Source organism: Xenopus laevis, chromosome 6L (genome assembly GCF_017654675.1).
Source record: "Xenopus laevis strain J_2021 chromosome 6L, Xenopus_laevis_v10.1, whole genome shotgun sequence".
Taxonomy (NCBI): Eukaryota; Metazoa; Chordata; class Amphibia; order Anura; family Pipidae; genus Xenopus; species Xenopus laevis.
In genome coordinates, this window is record NC_054381.1 from 26,535,808 (window position 1) to 26,556,631 (window position 20,824).

The window sequence follows — 20,824 nt, forward strand, 5'->3', positions numbered from 1 at the left end:
GGGAATTTATTACGAGTGAGCATCAGGGATCTTCTCTTCTTTCTGTCGGTGCACAAGTGCAGTTGAGTGAAATGCCGAACTTTAAACATAAAGAAGCAGAAGGAGATGGCTCCATGGTGCTTGCACAATCATACAGAAGCCCATTGCTGTTTTCTGCTAAGAGGAGCTCCAGTCTGTGGCATCAGGTATCTGCTATTATAATTACTGGGGGTGCCAGTGTTTTAGGCAGTAACAGAGGAAAAGGCAGCAATTAATCAAATGTTTGCTTTTAGTATTCAAGATTCTTTATTTGTCACATGCATAGTTATACAGGTACAACATGAAGTGAAATGCATCCTGATGCACTTTTCTAGACTGTGCAAAATGAAACATACTAGTTAATTACTACAACTAAGTACAAAAGGATTACCATAAGGGCTTTAGAACAAGGGCAGATTGGGGGAGATTTAGTCACCTGGCGACAAATCGCCTCTTCTTCGGGGCGACAATCTCCCTGAACTGCCTTCTCCCTGCCTCCCGCCTGGTAAAATGAAAAATTGCCTGCGGCAATGCACTTGCGGCACTTCTGTTTCCGAAGTTTCCTCGTGAGGCAACCACTGAGATAGAGGGGTCGATGGCACAGTTTTAGGGCATAGATATAATGTGGCTTATTGTTATTATTAACACTACAACAGACAAAGAGAGTAACTACCACTAGTTATAACGGCAATGTTCTCTGTTTAGTGTACAATGATCAGAATCTTTACACAAAAGTGGCAGTTAGCGGTGGATGAAACAAGTTAAAAAAGGATTCAGACATCCTCTGATTAAGGTAACTAAGAATATTATAGAAAAGTCAATTCTAAGCAACTTTTCAATTGGTTTTGATTATTTATTTTTTATAATTTTATAGTTAATCACCTTTTTCTTCTGACTATTTGCAGCTTTCAAATAGGCGTCGCTGACCCCTTCGGAAAAGGCTACAAATGCATTGTTATTGATCATTTTTAATACTGCTCTTTCTATTCAGGTCTCTCCTATTCATATTCAAGTCTCTTATTCAAATCAATGCATGGTTGCTAGGGTACTTTGGACCCTAGCTACCATATTGCTTAAAATGCAAATTGAAGAACTGTTGAATAAAAAGCTAACAAACTCAAAAACCTTAATAATAATAATAATAATAATAAAAAAAATAAAAACCAATTGCAGAATACAGAATACAGCAACAGGATAGCACTCTCTACATCATACTAAAAGTTATCTCAAAGGTGAACAACACATTTAAGGGTTTATTTACCTTGGTTCCAGTTCCCGTATAAGAAAATAAAATGTGAGTTATGGCTTACCAATGCCAAAAAAGGATTACAAAAGGTTAAATCTGTTCAGTTTGCACATACCACATGTGTGGATAACACTGGAAGCACAGACTGCTTTTAGACAAGTGTGCAAATACATATAACTGTAGGTAGAAGTAGGTAGAAGTGCTGAGCAAACTTCTCTCTGCCATTTTATACTAATAACTGCCTGACTGACTCTACACTAATTCCTAGTGATGACTCTGACATTTACCAGTGAAGGAGTAACATACCCTGCTGTTCCACACATCACTCTCCTCTGAGACACCACTTCTGACTGCAGCTCTCTGCCCTTCCCTGCCCAAGCCATGCATCCTCTTCTGTTAGCCTGACAATGGCACTCCCGCGCAGCACAATCATACTCACTGCTTAGCAAACCTTCCTTTTTTCTTAGCCTGATGCCCTGCTCTGTCTATCTATCCATCTATCTATGCATGCATCCATCTATCTATGCATCCATCTATGCATCTATGCATCCATCTATGCATCTATCCATCTATCTATGCATCTATCTATCTATGCATCCATCTATCCATGCATCCATCTATCCATGCATCCATCTATCCATCTATCTATCTATCCATCTATCTATCTATCTATCTATCTATCTATCTATCTATCTATCTATCTATCTATCTATCTATCTATCTATCTATCTATCTATCTATCTATCTATCTATCTATCTATCTATCTATCTATCTATCTATCTATCTATCTATCTATCTATCTATCCATCTATGCATCTATCTATCTATGCATCTATCTATCTATGCATCTATCTATCTATGCATCTATCTATCTATGCATCTATCTATCTGTCTGTCTGTCTGTCTGTCTGTCTGTCTGTCTGTCTATCTATCTATCTATCTATCTATCTATCTATCTATCTATCCATCTATCTATCGTTTGCAACTTTAAAAGTAGGGAGGGGTGTGTGTATGGATGCTGGGTTTTCATTTGGAGGGGTTGAACTTGATGGACTTTGTCTTTTTTCAACCCAATTTAACTATGTAACTGAATGCACTGTTGCTAAACTGCCCAATTATTAAATATAATTTGAGAGGAAAATGTGAGGTTGAGCCACGTTCTCAGCCTCTCCTCTTGTCACAGGGCCTGGTCTCTCTCGGGTATAATTCCTGAATGACAGGGCATATTTATGTTTAAAGGTGTCACTACATTTGCTGACAAAATGACTAAATGAGTGACATTAATAGCATATTTCTTGGACATTCGTTTTTACTGGTTTCATCCTGCCAACTCTTAACTCCAACAGCACCAGATATTCTGAAGGAATGAGTCAGTTTTTCCAAGATGTAAGCAGTTAATATAAAACGCCCATTGCTTTGCCACTGTCAGACAACGGGCTACAGTTGAGAGCAAGAAACTGCCAATATGAGTGTAAATGTACTTGTACCTTCCCTTAGATGAATAACGGCAATGTTGCAGAAAAATTTGGAATATACACTCCTGATTCTGATCACACACATCCTTTAACAGTGCAGCCTAGGGCATCTCTGGTTAAGACAACCAATAATCTGAAGATACAGCATTTAAAAATATAACAAGCTATAACAAACTTATGTACCATAAAATATCTTTAGAATAAGAGTGAAATAAAGGCTATATGTATTTTATAATTTTGTCCTGGCAGCTAATTCATATTCTAAAAAGGTTTAATTTGACATATATGCGTTTTCTCTAATATGTTTATTTGTAAAATTAGATTTATTTAACATGTTCCTTTCTATATTACTTTCTATTTTAACATTAATTTAGGTGCCAAATTCATAAGTGTCTCTATTAATAAGTAATATTAAAATTATTGTATCGTTGATGGCGATAGTTACATTTCATGCTGGTGCTTTTTCATCTGAAATGAAAGTTATTTGGTTGCAAGCCTGTTATTAGCAATGCTCCTAAACATCCTAAGGGGTTGATTTATTAAATCGACTAAATATCATGGTTTTCCCCGAAGTCAAAGATTTTTTTTTTTTTTTTTTTTTTTACATTTATTCCTTTTTTTGAGGGGGTTTTTCAACTTAAAAACGGCTCAAACCTGCTGAGATCCATTCAAACCAATAAGCACATCTTCCTATCACTCCACTAACTCGAGAATTGTAGACATGCCGCAAGAACTGTCAAGTTGCTTTACCATTAAAGTTTAAAGCCTATGGGAACACTGCTAGAAATTATTTTTAGAGCAAAGGATAAATAACAAGAGATCAAAAAAATTTTTTCAAGAAATGATTTTACAAGAGATATCAAGAAAGTTATTAGTAAGTTTCTTGGATTTGGATAAATCTGCCCCTAAATCTCCATTCTCAGACTCCTAGCCAATAATTTGAAGGGATTTCATGATAGATTATATTAAAGAATATTGTCTGGCTCACAATATCAACAAGTTGTGATAAACAGAGAAACTAAGGAATTAAGTTTAATATACACAACATTTTTTTTAAAAAATAATTACATTTTAAAGCAGCGCAGTAAAGTAAAATGAAATGATAAAAAGGTTAAAATAATCTTTTCTGCCTCTAGGAAACACACACTGCCTAAAAATCTTACACTCATGATCTTCTTTTCAAAAGTAACAAAAAAATAACCTCTAGCCATTTAACTTTTTGTTATGCAGAATAGCAATATTGCAGAGATTACTGGTTAGGTGTCAGTTTGAAGGTGATTATTTAGCTTTTCTCAAGTGCCTCAGGGATGGAAAGGATATGGAATGTTCGTACTGATGTAATCTTGGTTAAATAAATTTCCCCCAAGTGATTTATTATTCCAAGTGCCAAATAGGAAGGAATACACAGTGGATGCTCATGCTGATAAGATTCAGCATTATTTCAAGACTTCTGTACTTGGGGTGCCAAACTATTTTTTGCTTGCTTGCAATAGGAGTGCCAAATACACGATGAGCCAACTGAATGAGTGTGTTAGAGCACATCCATGTCCCTTCTGCTGCATTTATTGCACTTACAGAATAATGCATTGTATGTAAAAGCCATTACAAATTGTACGGATTTCTTTGGACTCGAATGGTTAATGAGCCCTGCTAATATTCAGTAATAAAATGAATATTTATTGTAATGTTGCACTCTAATTGGTGATTACAAGATATATGGCTGGATTGGGACAAGTGCGTTCTGGATCAGTAGTCTTTGCATGTTTCGGAACACTTAAATATGAAATAAAATCAATAGGATTGTTTTTACTCAAGGAACTTAGTTGCATCAATTGCAAAAGGTACCGTTTAATTATTACAGAAAAAAACAAATCATTGAATAATTAGATTTGCTTAAAATAGATTCTATGGGAGGTGGCCTTCCTGTAATTTAGACTACAGCTTTCCGGACAAGGGATCCTACACGTACCTGCATTACGAAGATTCCTACACAACTGAACTAGAAAAAGAATAAAAGTATAGGTGCCCAATACATTTTCTAGCATTCTGCAACTTCTAGCATCTTGAAGTCTGTCAGGGAATGCTGGGAGCTGTAGTTAAACAACAGGTGGAAGGCTATTTATCAAGGTCCGAATTTATCTCAGTATTTCTCATATCAAACGTCGAGCAACTCCGAATTCCCAAATGGACCTTATTTATGAAAAAATAGGGTCGGGCAAACTTTGGAGCTTTCCCTGTAAACTCCAAATTGTTTACAATTGAGTTTTTTGTGCCGAAACCCCGAAATCATCGGATATCGGTATGGACATCAGTGCAGACACTGGGACCTTCCCCTTTGACTTATACAGGACCTCGAGCGCTTTTAGATTCCAGGGTTTCGGATTCTGAGTTTTTAGACCATTGGAGTTTAATAAATCTCAAAAAATGTTTTTCTTTTTGCTCCGAAAACTACGAATTATTTGATGTTCGGACCTTGATAAATAACCCCCTTAATGTCTGGTATATAATAAAACGCTGGTTCGTTTGCATTATTATGCAAAGCCTATTCAGAATCAGTGCTAGTGTAAACCTCAGTAGAGGAGAGTTTCCAAGGGTACCAATATGCATGACAAAGAGCTAAAGCATGTTTATGCAATCCATAGGTACCTAGTGTCTATGTATTGGTACAAAAGCAGAGAACACGTGATTATTGAGTGATTTCGTTATTTTAACTGCTAACGAGTTTACTACTTGGTCAGCAATCTTTACTCTGCGACTTCTGCAACTTAAAAACAGTTCACACTAACAACGTTTTTCACACAAGGGATACAAAGTATGTCACATAAAAGCTGTGACTTTGGGGAGGGGGGTAATTACTTTCTAAGCAGATATTAAATTCAACGTCACAATGTTCCAGTGGCATGTGTGGACTACATAAAATAACAGAATTTATTGGTCGAATCTGGGCAGGTCCTATTTAATATGTGGGAGGAACCCGAGGGTTAAATTTGCACAACACCAAAAATTTTTTTTTCCTAGCAGCCCCCACATTTTTTTGCCTAGGCTCCGGACAACTAGAGCTTTAATACTCAGCGTGTGATGAGAGATGAAACCAAGTGTGAACAACTTTCAGGTCCCATGAGGGGGCTGACTGTTGAAGCTGTCAGATTCAATTGCATCATTCGACATTATTCAATGCCCCAAACTGCTCCCTAATTGTTAGGGGCTTAACATATTCAGATCCATTGTTTAGGCTAATGCTAAAATGCCTGCAAGTTGAGTTTCCATAAAGAAGGGGGAGGGATTTCATTGTACTTAAACCATTACTGAACTCTCTTCCACCGTATTCTCTGGTGTCATCTCATGTATGGAAAACCAACTTGGAGACTGCTTTAATCAGTTTATACACCATCAATAAGCCTCTTATTTTATTACTCTATAGTGGGGGATTTTGTTACTTGATAACGGAGGCAGTTGATGTGCTAAATACAATTTACAGAAGATCTCATATGATACTGGCGGTTGCTTCAACACTCCGCAGATTTGCTCTACTCTAAGTCATGTAAGTTTTCTTTTCCTGTTTTAATTTTCCCCTCCAGTCAGCGAATCTGAACTCTTTCAATCAGATGAACAGCGCGTTGTATGCTTGTTTGCTTAAATCCTCTCTCTTTTAAATTCTTCTATGTCTTCTGTGATGAAAAAAACTAAATGGGGGTCACGTAGACTGGTCACTTCCTGTGCATTTATTTGTATTGAGATGGGACAGAGTTAACCTCCTGGTCAACAGGGAGAGTTGCTGGCGCCCAGTGTGTTAAAGTCTCAAATCACTAGTCATCTCGAAAGTATTTAAACAAATAAACAGTCCCATTCAGTGAAAATGGAAGAGCTTCCCTGATAAATAAAGTGAATTAACCAAATTATACATTTGCTCAGTGCTTGGTTTCTAATACAATCATTAGAAGCCATTGGAAGATAAAAATAAAAAACCTTGTAACAAAGAGAAGGAAAAAAAAGGATTTTTTTTAAAATAAATATACACATAACAGTGATAACCTCAGCAGCCCTAAACATCGGATCTTCCCATTCTCCTTTTGATGCCACTAATGTTATGTGCTATAGTTGCAAGAGGTTGGATTGCTTTGATCAAACATGCAGGACTTGCAGAAAACCTGCAAAAAAACTATCCAGATCAACCTTGTGGGGAATATTGTCATTGCGTTGGGCTGTAAGTGAATTAAGCCTGAATTGTCAGTAGAAAGAGGCAGACTGCACAAAAAAACAGAGATCATGAGTTTTTGCTGTACGGGGGGGGGGATTGCCTATTGGATGGTGAATTATAGAATTAAATAAAAAAATATTCAGTATCGTCATAAAACTGTGATGTTTGTCCAAAGGGGGAGTTTTCCATTTTATATTTTAATATCTTTTATGCAGACATAGACTGGCCATGACTTGGGAAACACAGAAAATTTACAAAATCGAACAATTCTCAATTGCTATAAATGTGATTTCCTTTCTAAAACGTAAAAATATTTTAAGTGACTTCAAGGATTAATACAAATGTATGTTCTTTAGCGGGCACTAGCAATAAAAAAAATGAACTTATAATAGTACTTTTGAAGAGAAGCATACATCATAATACAAGAGATAAAAAAATTGTGATTTTCCATGGCAAATATCTTTATTAAAACTGATAACAGTATTCTGCAGTATCTGTATACTGAAATATTATGAATGATTTTTTTTAAATTTAGGGTTTTTTTTAATCAAAGGTCAAATTGCAGAGCTTTGTGAGCTTTTTTAGACCTTTGAATGAACTCAACTCGAATGGTTTCTGATTTAAGAAAAAAACTCAAATCAGTGTAGTTTGGGTGAAAAGCTGTAAAACTCAAACTGATCGAGTTTTCGGGGGGGAAAACTCAAATTGCACTAATTGATTGCATTTTCGAGTGAAACCCACGAAAAAAAAAAAACCTCAATCATGAAGGCTATTACAATCTTCAAATGGATCACACAATGGAACACATTTTTCAAGGTTTTTATAACCAGAAAATTTGATTCTTAACTGCAAAATACCCCGAAAACTCAAATTTTTCATGGAAAAAACAATTTGACCTTTGATAAATAACCCTGAGTGTAGGTATATTAGGTCTGATTTAATTTCCTAAAACAATGAAGTAAAAGGAAAGTGAGCATCAATATAGAACATCAGAGACCATAAACAACATTTAAAGAACTGTTTGGTGGCTGGGAGTATGAAACTCTTCGAGTCAGCCATTAATATAATGAAATGCTCAGATCACCGGGTACAAATACTACTGCTGTCAGCTCTGAGTGCAGATATTGGAGTTTAAAAAACATGAACAGAATTTGTCCCAAAGTCTGGATGTTTACACGTTTAATGCTGTAATGGATCACCTAAAAGAACACTACCCTGTGTATTAATAAAATATAACCGCTTTTGGAGGTATTAAAAACTTGGTTGTAATCATATGAAATATGCTTGTTAATAAACATTCTTTAAAATTTATACATAAACTCATGTAAAAAGAAAAGTCGTTTTTTAACCAGCAACTCTGTATTTCACATAACTCAAAGAATCAAAAACAAATGACCCCCTGCCATGTAGTCAGCCATTTCTACCTTTACTAGTCATTTTGTCTGCAAGTGAATTAACTGTCAAAAATTAAAACTCTGACATGCTATTAAGCTCATGCCGGTGACACCAAGAAAGGCAAGATTTTTATGAGAGCTGAAGGCGAGCAGACATTATAACTGACAGACAGTCTATTTAAATGACATTTTAAGACCACAGATATCTTCCTTCAGCTCAATGTCATTCCATCATTGTGTTACTATTATGGGAAAATTCAGCTGAACAATGCTGGGCAGGGGAAATGTTGCTTTGTGCCTCCAAATTACATGCGAACACACCTCATTTTTTTTTTCTTTATTTAAATCAAAGAAATATCACTTTTGATATTAAATTACCGCAACAGTTAATGATAGGGTGCGACGCCATTAAACTGGCATTTACACTGAAACACTCTATTAAAGTACATAGGCATGCATGCTGCACCTGGTATGCATTGGTTATATGGGGCTTCCACACATCTGTGTATAAGAAACTGGACTTTTACTGTACAGGCCTTGCTATTGGGGTGGAAACCATATTATAATCAATGTATTCGTTTTTGCATGGTTTGTATAGAAATAACGATTTCTGAATGTTAACAATTCTGGCAGAATTTAAAAATGGTTTTCCCTGCTAGATAGACTACAACATCTTATTTGGTTTCAGGCAATTGAAACCGTATAAAAAAAACATTAGTTCTATGTTATGGCATAGTCCAAAATATTTAAAACGAACACACCATCTGGCGTATATGAGTTTTTGTTCACTGATATTTCTGAAATGAAAACAAGAAACTAGGTTTGGAATAACATATATATATATATATATATATATATATATATATATATATATATATATATATATATATATATATATATATATATATATATATATATATATATATATATATATATATATAGATTTAGATTTGGAAACATGACGCGGTGCTTCTAGTTTAATACACTCTGGACCTGAAATCGACTTTCTGAAGAAGCTGAATGGAATCATGGACCCTATTGACGCATAAATATAAACTTGGAAAGAAGGTGAAATATAAAGAAGAGGCAGCCGCTGCCTGAAATCCGCAAACGCAGGTGAAATAAAGTGGTGAATCGTTTGATTAGCAGTTTAATACCGTCAAAATTGTTTAATATTAAAGGCGTGGGGGGGGGGGTGAATAAAGAACCGGAAATTCTATTAGACCACATGGTTTTCACATTCAACTCCATCACTATTGTCTCAGGCAGCTAAATTGAGGTCCCGCTACACTCAGTTCAATGAAGAGGTCAATGTGGCTCGGTTGCCTGGAGACTGATGGTTGCTACAGCAGCACCAGATAAGCCAAACTAAATAAGCCTCAGCTCGGAGGCAGAAAGCATTTAGTGCTAAGAGGCAAACATGAGATGCAGCTGGCTCAGCATGCAGCACCGGGCCCAATCATGCAACTGCCTTCACTTCACTCGCCCTGAATGATCATTTCAATGTGAAGCCAATCTCCCTGGAACAAGGGCTAAATAAGATTGGAAGGATTTTAATTAGAGCGAATACAGGATTACTCTAGTACTGGGATGCCTTTGTTCTTCCTGTTGGGTCACATGCTAACCAACAATTCCCCTTCTCGTTCCAAATTCCTTCTGCTTTTACCCCCACACCCTCTAGCTCTTCCTTCATTTAAAAAAAAAAAAAAAAAGGGAGGGGGTGGATTTTAAATTTTCTTCCTATAACACTCAAGATCTAATTGCTTGCCAAAATAAAGAAGGAATTCAGATGCCTTCACCATTGTACCAAAGTTTGCTATTGTCATTCAGGCCAATACAATTATAAAATGTATAGAAATATCCTTTGGGGAAGATCAATGAGAAAATATAGGACAACAGCAAGTATTTAAACCCCTAAAGAAGTTGTGGTTGACAATAAAGGCCATTCTTAAATCTTTAAATTAACTTTCTGTACAATGTGAGACCATTTGCAATTGGTTTTCATTTTTTTTTTTAATACTTGTGGTTTTTGAGTTATTCAGCAGCTCTTCAGTTTGGAATTTCGGCAGTCTGGTTGTTAGGGTAGAAATGACCCTAGCAACCATGCATTGATTTGAATGAGAGACTGGAATATGAATCGGGGAGGGTCTTAATAGAAAGTTTAGAAATAGAAAGTAGCAATAACATTACATTTGTAGTCTTACAGAGCATTTTTTAGCTCGGGTCAGTGACCCCCCCATTTGAAAGTTGGAACGAGTCAGAAGGTGGCAGCAAACAATTAAAACACTATATAAAAGAAAAAATGAGGGTCAATAGCTTAGTAATTAGACATTCTATAACATACTAAAAGTTAACCTAAAGATGAACCAACTAGTGATGTGCGGGTCGGGCTTTTTCCGACCACCACCCGCCCAAACCTGACTTCTGGGTTCCTTTTATAGACCTGCGTTGCCCCGTCCAACCAATGACGTCACAAAAGGGGCGGGGCGAGAGGCGCATGTCTATAAAATTTCAACCAGGAAGTTGTAAGGCGGCATTTGGAAGGTCGTTCAACCCACACCTGCCTGCGACCCAGAAAGGACCGTGCGCGGTTGTCCGAACAAGTCCCGCGGGTATCGGGCCGGCCCGCACATCACTAGAACCAACCCTTCAAATAGGGTTGGAATAGTCCAAATAGTGGTTAAACCTCTCAATGTTGAATAAAGACAAATATTGACAAAAGACAAAAATGCAGTTCCCAAGACCCCTGAATAGAAACTTCGTAGATCTCTGATAGTTTCCAAGGTTCTGCAGCTGAAGCATAAACCAAGAGCTTGAGTGATACTGAATTTCTTTGTATTTTAAATGTAATGATCTTTCATATACAACTTTAAAACTATAAGGGCAATGACACACTGTGCTATTTTGTCGCTTTGTTGCAGCTAATAAATTAAGCAAAATACCCTGCAATAGACAATATTGAGAATTTTGTTAAAACACTTAAATTGCTCAAAAATACCTTTGCATGCATACTTGAGCAATCACATGATCTCAGGTTATTTACTGGCGTTTAGCTGCAGAGACAAAGGGGGGAATTCACAAAAGTGTCGGGAACGAAAAAATGTCTTTAAAATGTCGTAGAAAGTGTCGTAGCAACAGCCGACAAATTCACAGAGCATTTCTCCGCCAATTTTCCGACATGTACGACACTTTTGAATTAGTGTCGTTAAAAGTGGGCGTGGTTTTTTCGGCGCCACTTTTCCCGACATTTTTAAGAATTACTTGTAAACTCATTTTTTTTACCGACAATTTTTCAGACACTTTAGGCTCTCCAAAACGAAAATGTCTGTCAAATTGTCTTTTGAAAAGTCTTGGTAAATGTCGTTTGTACGATGAAAAGATATACGACATTTTAGAAAATTGACAGACTTACGAGACATTCAGAGATGGTAACATCCGCCTTTGTGAATTTGCCGTTCATGCGACATTTTACAAATTTGTCGACCGCCACTTCTGGTTTACTTATTTTACCGACACTTTTGTGAATTCCCCTTTAAAGTGTGGAGCGACAAATAGCACTGTGTGTCATTGGCCTAAAGCCCATAAGGTCCTCCGTTTAAGTCTGAGCTTTAGAAAAGGAACGTTTGTATGTGTACGACTTTAAGAGCTGTTGCAAAATGCTTAGATCACTTTGGGGGGTATTTATCAAAGGTCACATTTTTTTGAGTTTTTTTAAACTTTGAATGAACTCACAACTCGCATGGTTTCTAATTTAAGAAAAATTTGCATGGAAGTTCAAGCCTTCATCAAACATCATGCAGGCTATTAACATCTTAAAATGGTTCAAGGGACCTCTGCCATTGACTCCTACATGACAAGTTTTAGATTCAAGTTATTTCCAGGGTCGAGGTTTAATAAATCTCTCTATTTATTTTTACACAGAAATGTGACTCCTTTGCTAATGACATTTTCCAGTGTGCCAGACTCAAAAGAATCCCCAATTAAATATCAATTATAATTCCATTGGAATGCCAATTCAGTCAAGAAAGAGCAAAGTGGAGAAACGCAATGGGGCTATTAATAAACATTGGGCAAATTTGCACCTGGGCAGTAACCCATGGCAACCAATCAAATGATTCAGTGTTCAACCTGCAACTGGCTGAAAAAATCTAATCACTGATTGGTTGCTATGGGTCACTGCCCAGGGGCAAATTTGCCCAGCGTTTATAAATGAAGCCCCCCCCCACCCCATGTCTGGATCACAATGCCCAATACCTGCCACTGATATTAAAGGAAAACATCATTCTAAGCAACTTTCCAATATACATGAATTAAAATGTTCAACGGTTTTGCAGGTAAAGGGAGTGTTTTTGTTTATCCCCCTGGGTCTGACACTTAGAGGCACATTTATCAAGGGTCAAATTTCTTTTTCGTTTGTGTTTTTTTTTTGTTTTTTTTTTTAAAAACTCCCATGAAATCGGCCAATTGAATTATATTATAAAGATCTAATTTTTTTAAACTCGGTAAATAGGATCGACCCGAAAACTCTAATCGAATTAGAATTTTAAAAACTCGATTCGAGTTTTTTCTCCAAAAAAAACTTGAATGTCAGGAAGGCTGCAAAAAACTCCAAAATGATCCCCTGGGATTTCAACAGCAATTTGGCAGGTTTTAGGTGGCGAATAGTCAAATTCGAGTTCTTAAAGGGCCAGAGTATGATAATTCTCGAAAGCTGAATTTTTTTGAAAAACTTAAATTCAATTATGGAGTTATTCAAATTCGATTTAACCGTTTTGACCATAAAAAAAGTAACCATTGAAAACGTTTAATTGAAGTATATTGCAAAGTTGCTTGGATTGCTTACCTTATTTAAATGGTGGAGGACCCCTTTAAAATGTACATTCCCGCATGCATTGTTGGGTTATAATCGCCTGTGTGTTTTTTTTCATACAAATCAAGTACCTGCATTCCTGGATGCTGTTATAGTTACCAAGCTCTCTTTCTTTTATAAGGAGACCTCTTGTGAGAGGGTGGTATGTAAACAGCTGTGCATGTTTTGTTTGACAAATGATTGCAGCACCAATAGTTTAAAGGCATACTAAAAAGAACAATGATTAGTGGATAAGATAAAAATGAAAAATGGCAGCAGAGAGCTGAACCCAGCAAGAAAAGCTGAGAAAATGACCCGTCGACGGGATATATGAAAACAAATACGTGCAGTATACATATTATCCTGCATTCGTTTTATGCTCTGCAATGAATTAACAGCCTTGAAGATAATACAGTACTCAAATACTTTATTCAATCGGGCATGTGTTATATTCAATGAGCATTCATTAGCCTGCCCACTTTAGCTACCCCTGTGACATATGCAGCCCTCACAAAGAGCTCTGAACACAAAAAAAAGGATGAATACAAAGAGACATCCAATTATATACAATACTTTGGTCTCAGGAGAATGTGCGTTGTTGCTAGCCATGGCTATAATAGACATTCAATTTTCAAGGACTGATGTTGCAAAGGTAAGATGCTGCATTTTTTAAAAGTGTGATAAAATGCTCTAAGGCTGCAATGCAAAGGTTTATTATTGAAGCCCTGGGATTCTGGAAGGGACCAACCCTCCACCCCCTTTTGCTCTTGGGGCACGTACACACAGTAGTTCTACTGCTGCTGCCCAATGCATCTGTGCATGTCACATTCATCTGTGGCCATCTCCTTGTCACTGTAAAGGCCGTCATATAAGGGCAGATATAAGCTGCAGACAGATTAAGTCGTCATCTTATTGCCCAGTGTACGGGGCCCACAATTGGATCAGCCCGATATTTCCTTTAAATACTTTGTGTGTATTTCAAAAAGTTTAGCCTATGATTAAGTGTCCTTGCGTGACACGAAATGCGTCAGGCATTATTCTTTTAGATGTAATGTTAAATAAAGTATCATATTTTTATATTCAATTTTTGGCTCTTGGATTCTACTTTTGTTGTATGTTCCGGATTGGTTCCTGCCTAATGCTGTTTTTGTCGTGAATTACTCCCCTATGATGAAGGTCTGCGGCATGAGCACCCGGCCCAACTTGGAAATCGGTAAGCTTATCCCAATGATTGTATAGATTAGTGTTTTTTCATGATAATTTGGTTTATTGCCACCAGCATACAGCACACTTTTTATAGCTGGAGAGCAAATACAAGGCGTATGTACCTGAGTTGCTGTGGTGCTTGCTGAAACAGTGACTGATGATGAAGGGGAAGAGGTGACTCCTTGCTGCAAATGAGCTGCTGCTGCTGGTTGTAGTACGTGGGAAATGGAGACTGGAGTGCTGGAACCAGACAAAGCACTGGGAAAGGACGTGGGGACATCATTGCAGTTGCATAAACCTGCTGAAAAACAAAAAGACATTCTATTTGCATTGCTTATCATATGTAATGAGAAACGCATCTGCTTATGTCATAGGCAGAACAATGAACAGCAAAACAAATTGGCACAAGTGGAATATTGAACAGGTAAATTAAATAAAAGCGTAAATAATTATATGTATCCTTATTTCTTTGCCAACTGCCAGGTTCTGTCACAGAGTGCAACTGATAAGTGCAATAGACTAGCAACTTCTCCAGCTACTAACTTTCTGCCTGATAACACATCCCCACAGCCTTATCTGGTTTCAGAAGAGAGCAAGTGGCCCCAAGGAGTCTAGACATCTTTATCACCCCGTATTTTATTTACACTGGAGATTTCATTGGATAAACAAAACCAAAATATTACTGAACATGACTAGCAATGGGATACTAGCTTAATGAAATACTAGTACTAGAATAGCAAAGGAATACTTTCAAGAGTAGCTAACGTTAAGGAGATTATTTATTGGAGCTCGAATTTTTCTGGTTGGGCTTCTGAAGGGGAAAACTCCAATTTTTCAAGATTTATGATACCCTGAAGCTGCTAAAACTCAGAATTCGAAAATACTCCATCTCAAACCTGTCGGGGTCCTGCAGAAATCAATGGTGGATATCCCTTTTCAAATTGGAAGATATATAATTGGTGTTTATTTTTTTTATTATTTGCGTTTTTTGAGTTATTGGGCTTTTTATTCAGCAGTTCTCCAGTTGGCAATATCGGTGATCTGGTTGCTAGGGTCCAAATTACCCTAACAACCCTGATTTGATTGGGATAAGAGACTGGAATATGAATAGGAGAGGGCCTGAATAGAAAGAGGAATAAGAAAAAGTAGCAAAAACTATAAATTTGTAGCTACAGAAGAAAGCAAACTATAATAGAGTAATAATGAAGACAAATTGAAAAGTTGCTTATAATTAGCTATTCTTTAACATACTAAAAGTTAGCTTAAAGGTGAACCACTCCTTGAAAGGTAAGAAAAACTAAGGGGGTTATTTATCAAACTCCGAATTTATCTCAATATTTTCTGCTACAAACTCCGATGAAACCCGCTCCAGTTTTTTACGCTTATTTATTATTACATTTTCCCGAAACAGGGGGAACAGATTTTCTTTTTTTACCCGAAATCTCTGAAAACTTTGGGGTATTGCATGAAACCCTTCACACATCAAAAAATCACTGGGACTTCTCCCATTGACTTATATGCAACCTCGACAGGTCTGAGATGCCGGATTTTCAGATTCAGACTTTTCCATCCTCAGGGTTTAATAATAAAAAAAAAAATTACAAATTTTTCGTGATTTTTTCATTCGGAGTTGAGTACATAACCCCCTAAGAGGCACATTTCTCAAAGGTTGAATTTCAAATTCAAGTTAAAACTCCCATGAATTCTAAATTCGACCAATCGAAATTTATTAAACAAATCAAATTTTTCAAACTCGGGTGAATTGGCCCGAAAACACGAATCAAATTCGAATTGAGTTTTAAAAACTTGATACAAGTATTTTCTCTGAAACAAACTTGAATGTCAGGAAGGCTCCAAACAACTCCACATTGATCCCAGGACATCTTCTATTGACTAAAACGAGCAATTCACAGGTTTTTGGTGGCGAATAGTCTAATTCAAGTTCTTAAAGGACCAGTGTATGATAAATCTCGAAAATTTAATTTTTAAAAAACTCGAATTGAATCTTAACAATTTCCTAGTCGAATTTGACCGTTTTGGCAAAAAAAACCTCAAAAAATTGAATTCTATTTCTCACGTTGACCCTTGATAAATCTGCCCCATAATCTGAGCGTAAAAACAGAGCAAAACTCAGAATAGTAACAATGGAAAAATATTGTTATTTGAGTAATAAGGTGTTACTCTCATCTAAATATTGACCAAACTCTCATGAGGATATTGTGTCAGAGTGAGAAAAAAATGCTCTCAGGGATAAATATGTTAAAAGTAACTAAATGCAATTTCTCGTGAGGACACAGTTGGAGTATGAATGGAAAACTAACATGAGAGTAATCCTGCCTCTTAGACATCTGTGGGCACATATGGAGGCAAAAAGCATTTTAAAAAATGTATGTACACATGAATCCACTGCATTTTAATTATGCCCAGAAGGTGGTGTTGGTATATTCAGTCGATGGCCGTTAACGTTTTCCATTCCAACCACAATGCATTATATGCGATTGGAGTAAATTAGTATAGTAAATGGCATTAGTAGCCGTTTCTGCAATTTAAAAACAGACGTCACCTTTTTAGCAATGCAAACAAACAGTTGGAAACAATCGAATTACAAAAGGCATTTTAAGAACGGTTAAATATGTCCAAAAGACTATGAAACCTTAAAATCAAGCCTGAGAAGTCTACTGGATGTTTCTCTGAGGGTTTGTAGATCAAATAATCTCTTAACATATTTACTGGCTTCCTCCTTTAGGCAAATCATATAAATCACTGTCTAATTGCACTACAATGGGATGGAAACAGACAAGCAAAGAAAATGCTAATTTGGTCATTAAAACGATTACTTTCCACTTTCATTATTTCCCATTTTAAAGCATTAGTGCAGCATGGTTCTTTTGATAAAGCTTAAAGAAATATACCAAAGGCACAGAAAATAAGAGGCTACCAACATGTACTGCATTGTACAGGTATTGGATCTGTTATCCGGAAACCATATATACAGAAAGCTCCGAAATACGGAATGGCCGTCTCCCATAGATTCCCTTCTAATAAAATAATCCAAATTTTTAAAAATGTGGATTATTTTATTAGAAGGGAATCTACTCTATTTGTTTGAGTGCTAAAAAGGTGACGTCTGTTTTTAAATTGCAGAAACGGCTACTAATGCCATTTACTATACTAATTTACTCCGATCACATTGGTATATAATGCATTATGGTTGGTATGGAAAACGTTAACGGCCATCGACTGAATATACCAACATCACCTTCTGGGCATAATTAAAATGCAGTGGATACATGTGTACATACCTTTTTCTCTTTAATAATAAATCAGTACCTTGTACCCAATCTCAACTAAGACATAATTAATATTTATTGGAATCAGAACCAGCCTATTGGGTTTATTTAATTTTACATGATTTTCTAGTGGACTTTAGATCGAAAGATCCAAATTATGGAAAGACCCGTTATCTGGAAAACCCCGGGTCCCAAGCATTCTGGATAATAGGTCCCATACCTGTACTTAAAGGGCTGAGTTCAGAGGAATATATGTAAGCCAAGTAAGCAAAACCTTTATAGACCTAGTGTAAACAAAGTAGGAATGCACCGAATCCAGAATTCGGTTTGGGTTTCGGCATACTTCAGCAGGATTCGGCGAATACTTGCGCCTGGCCGAACAGAATCCGAATCCTAATTTGCATTTGTAAATTAGTGATGGTTAGGGAAATCAAGTGACTTTTTGTCACAAAAGATAAATTTTTAACAAATTTTTCCTTTGCAGCCCCTAATTTGCATATGCAAATTAGAATTCCGATTAGGTTCAGTATTGGGCGAAATCTTTCACCACGGATTGTAGGATTCCCAAATAGTGGATTCGGTGCATCACTAAAACAAAGCATGAATAAAAAAAAAACATAATTGGCTAGAAGCAGTTGTAGTTATGCATCGATCTACTAATGTATTTTCTATACAGGTATGGGACCTGTTATCCAGAATGCACGGACCTGGGGCATTCCAGATAATGGATCTTTCTGTAATTTGGATCTTCATACCTTTAAATCTACTTGAAAATCACATTAAATAAACCCAAGAGGCTGGTTTTGCTTTCAATAAGGATTAATTATATCTTAGTTGGGATCAAGTACAAGATACTGTTTTATTACTACAGAGAAAAAGGAAATGATTTTTGAACATGTGGATTATATGGATAAAATGGAGTCTATGGGAGATGGCCTTTCCGTAATTTGGAGCTTTCTGGATAACGGAACCTAAACATGTACTTTTATTATTTAATACTGTAGAAACACACGAGTGTAATATATTTTCTCTCACTCTGAGTGCAGTACTATATTACTTAATATATATATATATATATTAATATACATACATATATAGTCATCCCATAGACTCCATTGTATCTAAATATTTAAAAAGTATTTCCTTTTTCTCTGTAATAATAAAACAGTAGCTTGTACTTGACCCAAACGAAGATATAATTAATCCTTATTGGATGCAAATCCAATGTATTGCGTTTCTTTAATGTTTACATGATTTTCTAATTGTCTTAAAGTATGAAGATACAAATTACAGAAAGATCCATTATCCGGAAAACCTGAGGTCTCAAACATTACCGATAACAGGTCCCATAACTGTAATATATATTTTTTTCTATGGATAATTGTAACTTTTTGTTAAGGGGGTCACAAACTTTTTTTTTTTTTGTAATATTTATGGTACATTCTAAAAAAAAAAAGTACAGTAAACTCCTAACATTGTTTCTAAAAGAAGTATCAGAACAGAAGACTGTAATTGCAGACTGTAATGCCTTTAAAAGTACAATCAAATCAAAGCAATATTTATAGAGTGTGGCAAACAGGAAAAGACAAGAGAATCATTTTAAAAAGTGACAATGACACAACAGTGCTCCTTTTCAGGTCATACATAATAGAAAATGCTTTTGGGGGGTAGCAGTCATCTGTGAAATGTATCCAGTCACTTCATTTATCTACCCTGTGCAGGATTGGGAACTGCGCATCTAAGGGGTAGATGACTCAAAAGAGAGAGTGAGCGAGTGAACTGGTTTTCAGCACTTGAATGAATCCTGTTGAGATTCACCAAATGCATCAATCAGGGGAATCAGAGAAAGGTACAAGGCTTTCATGGGGCCTCTTAAGGCTGGCACCAATCAGTCTTCTTCTGTGAACACAAAGACAAGTATGATGGAAGATAGGGAGGTCGAATGAGTGCTCCTTTTCCTTTGACACCTAATGCAAGAAGAGGGTGAATGGCAGGTCAAAGGGTGGTCACTTTATTTTGTAGATGGTCCCACAAAATCATCCAATAGTTGGGTCTTTTTCCCAATATTATATGATCCAGGCATGTCCGATTGCAACATTTCTCTTGTTTTTAGCAGAACTTTCTAACGTAGGTGGAAGCTCAGCAACCAATCACATGGACAGGGATCACAGCTCACACCATCAATAACGATGCAGCTCTATACCAAAACTCATGGGAAAACAGAGAGTTTTAGATCTTAAACAATGCTACATATGAATTAACATATTCTTCTTTTCACTCTTTTAGAAACATATTTGTGGAGTCCATGCAATTACTATTCAAGCACTCTCCGATTCCTATTCCAGTTTCTAATTCAAATCAACTCCACACAAATATGAAGAGCTTCTACCCGCAGAAGGAACCCTTTTTGATGGGTAAGGTGCTAAATGGGAGGATCATCCGCCTGTGATCCAAGAAACATATAGAAAACCAGGTACACTGTAGCACACCACAGAGTTGAAGATTAGTGCATCAAAGTTGCTTTATTGGCCCCAAAAATTAGATACATACAAGGTAACATTTCGGACTCCACTGGGCCCTTTTTCTCAAGGCTTGAGAAAGGGCCCAGTGGGGTCCGAAACGTTGCCTTGTATATATCTACTTTTTGGGGCCAATAAAGCAACTTTAATGCATTTCAGATATGTGAAGGGCAGGGCATAAATGTGCAAAAGAAATGTCCTTTTTTTTGCACTTTGCACCCTGTACTGTGCTTTGTAAATATCCCCTACTGTTGTCTATATAGAGGGAAATTCACTGTTGCCTTGATGCATCTGTGCGGAACCAATTTGTTAAACCCGACCCGCACCCGCTACCCGACCAGACCTGCAAGTACATTATCCGCAACCCGCTGACCATCAAGAAACCGGAAGTAACATCATTGGAAGTTGGCGTGATCAGAAAAAAAAAGAAGTAAAACTCGCTATTAAGAAGACCCGCGACCCAAACCGCAAACCCGGAGAACCGCCGACCCTCGTCTATACCCGCTTCTGAAATTCCTACCTAAAACCCGCAGGGTACCGCAGGTTTTTGCGGATACCCGACCCGCTGCAGGACTCTAGCACAATCACATTTCCAAGGATTTTTGCAATGTGTCTAGATCCCGCAGAA

At 36.8% G+C, this 20,824-nt stretch overlaps 1 protein-coding gene across 11 annotated transcripts in view; it reads right to left on the reverse strand.

Annotated features, from left to right (window-relative positions):
* Positions 1–20,824, reverse strand: part of mllt10.L (MLLT10, histone lysine methyltransferase DOT1L cofactor L homeolog) — a 175,414-nt gene that overhangs the window by 25,167 nt on the left and 129,423 nt on the right. For 10 of the 11 annotated variants that reach the window (XR_005961721.1, XM_041565521.1, XM_041565529.1 and 7 more), the window contains 1 exon segment: positions 14,510–14,688. Coding sequence is in view for 10 of the 11 variants with exons in the window: in XM_041565521.1 (XP_041421455.1) it covers positions 14,510–14,688 (179 nt within the window). In the remaining variant the exon portion in view is untranslated. 11 annotated transcript variants of the gene reach the window in all.